The 7,847-nt window shown below is 40.7% G+C and overlaps 1 protein-coding gene across 2 annotated transcripts in view; it reads left to right on the top strand.

Moving 5' to 3' along the window:
* The first annotated feature begins 250 nt into the window (after positions 1-250).
* AKAP9 (A-kinase anchoring protein 9) overlaps positions 251-7,847 on the top strand; it is a 170,994-nt gene continuing 163,397 nt past the window's right edge. For both annotated transcript variants that reach the window (XM_025378114.1, XM_025378113.1), the window contains exon 1: positions 251-516. In XM_025378114.1, coding sequence (XP_025233899.1) covers positions 469-516 — 48 coding nt within the window. In that variant the 5' untranslated portion in view covers positions 251-468. The remainder of the gene's footprint in view (positions 517-7,847) is intronic.

Genomic DNA, 7,847 nt, shown 5'->3' with positions numbered 1-7,847 from the left:
GGGTCCGGCCAGGAGCCTCTGGCACATTCCGTCCCTTCTACCCCTCAGCTCGGCCGCCACCTGCGAGCCATTGATGTGAGGGAAGGGCGCTCCCTACAGCGGGATCCTCGCGGGTCGGAGGCCGGTCCCAGGCCTGGCGGGGGTTGACCCCGGAGGGCTGGGCCGGGGCGGGACCCCAGACGCACCTGCCCGCGAGGCGGCTGCGCGGACAGACGTTCCAGCCCCTCCCGCCTCGCCGTGTGTTTACGTGGAGACGAAGATGGCGGCGGCGGCGGCGGTGACGGCGCTTCCCGTGCGGCTGAGGGCGATCCGCCAGTGAGCGCCGAGACTGTTTCCACTTCGGGCGGGGGAGCGCCGGCCTGGCTCGGCTCTCTGGGCAGCGGAGCTTGCTGTCCCACCTCCGTCGAAACCGACCTTTCCCCGACCACCCCTCAACCCCTGTTTTCCCCTGCCTTCCTTGCAGAGGCCATGGAGGACGAGGAGAGACAGAAGAAGCTGGAAGCCGGCAAAGCCAAGGTAGGAGAGCCCGAGGCAACTGGGCCTGCGGTGGGAGGCGATGGCTAGCAAGGGGTGGGAGGGGGTCTGGGAAGCTGAGTTCGCCGCAGCCCCAGTGCACTGCCGGAGAGGGAGGTGCTGCAGGGTCTGCATCTCTCCTCGCCCTCCTCCTTTCCCCTTTTTCCAATTAGGGGACAAAGCCTTGTGCTGCTAGCTAGCTGATAATACTTCCGTGAGGATTGAATGTTGTGCCTTCTTTCTCGTGAATGTCCAAATAAAACTCCCCTTTTACTGTATTGCTGTAAACTAGTGTTTAGTTGCTTCTAAACCTCCGACCTTTCATTTTTTAAGGAGTTTTCTGGGTGGTGCAGGCATTGTGTTTTCCAGGGTGGGGATTTAGGGCTTTTCTTTATTGGGTTGGGGATTTGTGCGCTGATCATCGGCTTGTCTTCCTTAGGTGGCACGCTGGCACTCTTGGGTGTGTGTGATTGGCCTGTGACAGCTGTCTCAGCAGTGGCTTGTGTGTGCCACAAGTGCCAGCTGTGAACTTGGCTTTAGGGGCGTTTTTAGAAGCGTGTCTTTGTATGTTTGTACTTGAAGGTCTTTGTCATGGCATGCGCTTTTGTGTCGTATGGAATGTTAATGCAGTCTGTGAATGGAACTTCTGGGGACCGAAAGGTTCCATATGCCTAGTAACACCTATAGAATTCCTGCTTTGAGTAATTTAGTTGTTATATATCTCTCTGGCGAATCCTGATTATGCGTGTGCGTGTGTGTGTACATGTGTGTGTACGTATATGGAAAAGCCTGTAAAGCAAACAATACAATACACAATTATACGGAGGCATCGTTCATTGGGCTTCATGAGAAATTTAACATATACAAAATATAAGCTGCGTAGCATATTTCTTTTAAAAATTACATACTTGAGCGTATATTTTGTCTGGGCTCAAAAGCCCCCTTCCTCCCTTCAATGAAGTCGTCTTTTATAGATTATATTCTTTTTAGAGATAATTGTTAGCAATCATACTTGGACAAAAAATTGTATTACAGGTAACTGTTTTTCCTATCTTCCTTTCTTTTCTCTTCTCCGCACATAAACAAAGGAACCCAGGTTAGTGATTTATTATCAATGAAGGGCCATACCGCAGAGATGCAGTGATAGAAGCTCAACACAAGTTTGTTAAATGAATATAAATGTAAAAACTAGCTTCATATTTCTAAAATATAGTTGACTTTCCTATAGGATCCCTCTATTTAAGGTCAAGATTTAAATGCTTGTATATAGCCAGGTAAATTTTTACTTTCGAATCTATAAATGGTGGGAAAGGGTAATCAGGGTACCTTTAGAAGCCCAAGCGCTTACACTTGTGCAATCTGAGGGGCTGAGCAAGCTCTGTGCATCTAAGGAAGTAGTGGAGATGAAGTGTGTGCCCCCTCCAAAAGCACTGAAGATCTAATTAGATATCTTATTTGTCTGTTACCTCAGAATTTTTATTGCCTGCCCCCAGAAATATCTTTCCTAAATATATGTGAAGCAGTCCTACAAAACATGGTTTACTTTGGACATACACATTTCATAATAGAGGATTTATTTAAATTGCTTGCAGTTGTAGTTGATTTGGCAAAATACAATTCTAGTTTCTTTGTGTGTTTCTTTGTCTTTCAAAATTCTGCGTATGGGTAAAAACCAACATGTTTAAGATGAATTTTTGTTGTAAAAGATTATCTTCTTTTAGAATTTAGTCCTTTTTCCAGTTAGATATAAATCTATGAGACTTGTAAGGCAAGGTATGTTTGCTGCAACATTAACTATACAATATAAAAATGCTGACATTGGGATCCTGGGGCGAGAGGATCGCTTGACCCCAGAAGTTCAAGACCAACCTGGGCAACATAAGACTCCACAAAAAATTTAAAAAAAAAAATAGCTGGGCATGATGGTGTGTGCCTGTATATATTCCCAGCTACTCAGGAGTCTAAGGTGGGAGGATCACTTGAGCCCAGGAGTTCGAGGCTGCAGGGAGCCATCATCATGCCACTGCACTTCAGCCTGGGCAACAGAATGAGATCCTGTTTCAAAAAACAAACAAACAAACAAAAAAACCCTGGAAATAACTTTTAAAGACAACATGAAGAGAATCATTTTCTAAGTTATATAAACATGATGGAATATTTTAAAGCCATTAAGATTATGAAGACTGCTAGGAATATGAAAAATAGTGTGAAAAGGGCATTATCAAAAATAGCATATACATTATTTCATTTGTATAAACGTGTGCTTTCAGATTAGAACTGAAAAACTCTGGATTATAATGTCATTCAGCAAACCTATATTGAACCCCCATTTTATACCTAGAGGTGGTGACAGTGTCTGCTCTCAAGTTGCTCACTGTTTAGTGGGAGAGACAGACTCTGGGTGATAAGTACAAAGAGGGATGAGCTGCAGTGGGATTTGGGGGATATTTTTCCAGGTTTTGTTAAAGTGTTTTAAATGCTACGATCTCATTTTATAGAATTACTAATAAGGCTCTTACTATTGATATTAATGCACCGTAATATAATGTCTTTCAAATAGTAGTTATTCATACGTATTTGCTTAATGGATGAGCAGAATGATTACTGAGTCATTAATAAGTGTTACTTTACTAGCATGGTTGTAATTTAATAACAGTAATCTAGAATTCTCTTAATGTGAATTCCATATTCCTGGTATCAGAAACAACTTTAAATGATCATTTTCCAAAGTTTATCTGAGACTTCATTCTCCAAATGTCTCATTTGTTCACTGGACTTAAGTATTGTATTTGATAATCTAGTTTCACAAACCACAACTTATAAATCTTTTGGGGGGTAATTTATTGGTAAACGGTTCCATTGAAAAATTCCCTTTCTGTGTCTAAACCTTATAAATGATGACTTCTTAAATAGCTTATCATATATGTGGTATAATATATAGTATACTTTATAAAATATTTTATACTACCCCAAATCTGTAATAATGGGTTAATAAATTGTGGTATTTAAAATAATTCTACAAAGACTTTTTGAGTTCAGAAAATGCCCACAAATAATGCCAGGTTAAAAAGAAAAAAGTTACCAGAAAAAGGTATATGTACATGTTTAAATATCAAGACACCTGAAGCACCAAGATATAAATTGTGGTTATCTCTGGGTTGTGGGTTATAGGCAATTTTAATTTTCTTTACACTTTTAGTAATTTCCAAATTATTGATACAATATATCTCTTTTATGCCCAGAAAAGAAGGATCAAGTGCCTTTTTTTTTTTTTTGAGACAGGCTGTCTCCCAGGCTAGAGTGCAGTGGCACGATCTTAGCTCACTGCAGCCTCCACCTCCCAGGTTCAAGTGATTCTCCTGCCACAGCCTCCCGAGTAGCTGGGATTACAGGCATGTACCACCACGCCTGGCTAATTTTTGTATTTTTAGTAGAGATGGGGTTTCACCATGTTGGACAGGCTGGTCTCAAACTCCTGCCCTCAAGTGATCTGGCTGCCTCGATGTCCCAAAGTGCTGGGATTACAGGCATGAGCCACTGCACTCAGCCTCAAATGCCATTTTTAAAAAACCATGAAGGCTTATTAAATACATTATATTAAACACATGTTTTAGTGTATGACCATTATCCAGAACAGGAAAATGAGGCATAGAATAACTTATGTTTCCTATTTTAGTGTAGGCCTGGAATTGTAATTGTTATTTCAGTGCAGTGTATTATATAGTTGGGATTATACTGTTACACATTTTATAGATCTCCTGTTTTTGTTGTTCTTCTTTCCTTGCTGTTAGTTCTTATTGCTATGGGAATGCTCTTACTCTTCAGCTGCCTCTTTTCCTAATTTGCTGTTTTAGGTTTGCTACAAGTAAACCCAGAACTGAGCTTGATAGAATACTATGTAAAAAGAAAACAACAACAAAAAAACAAAGACCTTAGGCGGGGTGTGATGGCTTACACCTGTAATCCCAACACTTTGGGAGGCTGAAGTGGGAGGATCGCTTGAGCCCAGAGGTTCTAGACCAGCCTGGACAATGAGACCCCATCTCTAAAAAGAAAAAAAGTATAAAAAACAAAACAGGCAGGGCGCAGTGGCTCATGCCTGTAATCCAAGCACTTTAGGAGGCCGAGGTGGGTGGATCACCTGAGGTCAGGAGTTTGAGACCAGCCTGACCAACATGGCAAAACCTCATCTCTACTAAAAAATATAAAAAATTAGTCGGGCGTGGTGGCGGGCACTAATTCCAGCTACTGGGGAGGTGGAGGCAGGAGAATCACTTGAACCCAGGAGGTGGAATTTGCAGTGAACTGAGGTTGTGCCACTGCACTCCAGCCTGGATGACAGAGCAAGACTCTATCTCAAAAAAACAAACCAAAACAAAAATGGAGACCAGTGGAGTTTGCCCAGTGGGCTTTAGGGCAATTTAGTGTTTTCTGCTGCTTGTTGGTTATTTTAGTTTACTATTGGGTCTCAGCTATTTCCTCAGTATTGATGTTGCAAGAAGCATGACCCTGGGAGATGTAAGACATTACTGCATTATGTATTAAGTAAATATTTTCAGAGCTAGGCTAACTCCCTCTACAGTGTTTTGACAGGGATGGCACTACATAGGTTGTCCTTGTGTTGAACCAAACTATTTTAACTCTGCTTTAAATGACTTCATTTTTTCCCAAGTATAATTATTCATGTCCCATAAAGAAAGTATTGTAATTTAAGTGAACAGAATTAGAGGACAGTTGTATATTTAATATAAAATTATTACTCTTATAAATTTGCATTAGGTATACTTTTTTTAAGTTATTCAGTATTTTATATAATGGGCATTATTTGCTGAAGAATAAAAAATTATTGCCTATTATATTCAGTAATTTGTAATTACATGACTTTTGTTTAGCAAGCATTTTCAGTGTGAAGAGTAGTTCCCATTGTGTACCAAAAAAAGGATGATGCTTCATGCAAGCTGTGTATGGATTATTGATAGCAGGACTTTTCAATTACTGTTTCCACTGTGATAGACAAAGCTGGTTATGGTGTAAAACTGTTCTTTGCATGTTTCAGATAATGTGTTCCACAGCTAAGAAAGTGTTTTCCCTTCCTGTTTTAAGCATTCTAGTTTTTTATACTTACATGTGACAGAGCTTACTTAGCATTCGGAGTAGATGCAGCAGTTTGATAACCTTCATCAACATTTATTGTGGCAATGGTACATTGCCTATGACTTAAAACTAATTCATGACCTTCAGGCTTTTTTTTTTTTCTTTGAGACAAGGTCTCGCTCTGTTGTCCAGGATGGAGTGGCAGCCTGCCTCGACCTCCTGAGCTCAAGTGATCCTTCTGCCTCAACCTCCTGAGCACCTGGGACTACAGATGTGCACCACCACACCTGGCTAATTTTTAAAAATTTTTCGTAGAGATTGGATTTCACCATGTTGCCCAGGCTGGTGTTGAACTCCTGGGCTCAAGCAATCCTCCTGCCTTAGCCTCCCAAAGTGCCAGGATTATAGGTGTGACGCACTGCACCCAGCTCAGGCTTTGTCGGAATGAAGCAAAACATGGTGTTTAGAGAGAGAATGTGGAGGAAGGAATGTGATGCCCTGTCAGTGAAACTGAAAGTTGAATGATAGCTCATGGAAAGAGGAAGTGAAAAAGATAGGATACATCCAAGTGATTGAAATATGACAAGAACAGAACAAAAATTTTTTTCAACCAAAAACATCTCTCATTTTATAAATAAGATTCATAGTAAAAACTATGACTACAAAATGTCTATTATAGGCTACTGAATATTGAAATGTAAGTGAATTTCTAATATAGCTAGAAAAGGTTATGGTAAATTGTTAAAACAATAAGGGACATTGTTTATATTTATTTCTTAGTAAGATTCCACTAAAATTAAGATTAGTCACTTTATATAATTGGTTAACATTCATTTAAAAACTAATTTGAAAAAGCTGCGGAATTTTTCAAAACTTATTTATAAAAGCGGTTTGGCATCTGGGGTCTGTGTGTGTGTGTGTCTGTGCGTGTATGTGTGTGTGTGTGTGTGTGTGTGCTGGAGAGAGGGAGAAAGAGAATTTATAATATTGCTCTCTGGCCTGGTAGAAATGGCACTAGGACTTTGGAGACATTTGTTTGCTCATTTGTTCAACCAACATTTTTGAACGCCTACGACTGCAGCTATGAACTTTTACTTAGCAAGCTTTTTTTTCCGCCCCTTCCACCCCCACCCCTGCCCCCCGCCAAGATGGAGTCTCGCTCTGTCGCCCAGGCTGGAGTGCAGTGGCACGATCTCGGCTCACTGCAATCTCCGCTTCCCAGGTTCCAGCTATTCTCCTGCCTCAGCCTCCCGAGTAGCTGGGACTATGGCGCCTGCCACCACACCTGGCTAGTTTTTGTATTTTTAGTAGAGACAGGGTTTCACCATATTGGCTAGGCTGGTCCCGAACTCCTGACCTTGTGATCCGTTCGCCTTGGCCTCCCAAAGTGCTGGGATTACAGGCGTGAGCAACCGCGCCTGGCTGCAAGCATTTATTTAAATGATCACAAATTCTGTGCCTTATTTTCTATTGGAATAATCTTATGATGTGTATCTCAACAGGTGTTTTGAAGGATAAATGAAATAATGGGAGCTTTTTGAGTTCTCTAGGTGCTAGATATAAAGAACCTGTAATTATTTTTTTAATTGAGGTGAAACGCGTAAGAAAAATTAACTATCTTAAAGTGAACAGTTCAGTGGCTTAACACAATGTTATGCAACTACCACTTCTATCTACTTCCCAAACATTTTTTCATCTCTATAACTCTGTGCCCATCAAGCAGATATTCTTCATTGCTTCTTCCCTCTAGCCACTAACAATCACCAACACACTCTCTGAATTTACCAGTTCTAGATATTTCATATAAATGGAATCATATAATATGTAACCCTTTGTGTCTGACTTCTTTCACTTAGTATGTTTTCAAGGTTCATCCATTTTGTTGCATATATCAGTACTTCTTTCCTTTTTATGGCTGAATAATATTCCATTGTATGTATATACCATAATTTGTTTATCCATTTCTAGACATTTGGGTTGTTTCTACCTTTTGGCTATTGTGAATAGTGCTGTTATGAACATTTGTATGGATGTATTTGAGGACCTGTTTTCATTTCTCTTGGGATATACTTAGTAGTAGAACTGAGCAAGGTAATATGGTAGTTATATTTCAACTTTTTGAGGAACTGTCAGACTGTTTCCATAGTGACCGTACCATTTTTACATTCCCATCAGCAATGTGTGAGACATTCCAGTTTTCCCATAGCCTCACTAACACTTGTGTTTTCTGGTTTTTGTTT

The sequence above is a fragment of the Theropithecus gelada genome, chromosome 3 (genome assembly GCF_003255815.1).
Source record: "Theropithecus gelada isolate Dixy chromosome 3, Tgel_1.0, whole genome shotgun sequence".
Taxonomy (NCBI): Eukaryota; Metazoa; Chordata; class Mammalia; order Primates; family Cercopithecidae; genus Theropithecus; species Theropithecus gelada.
The sequence above is the reverse complement of the archived record's forward strand: the minus strand, read 5'-3'. Positions and strand labels throughout refer to the sequence as shown.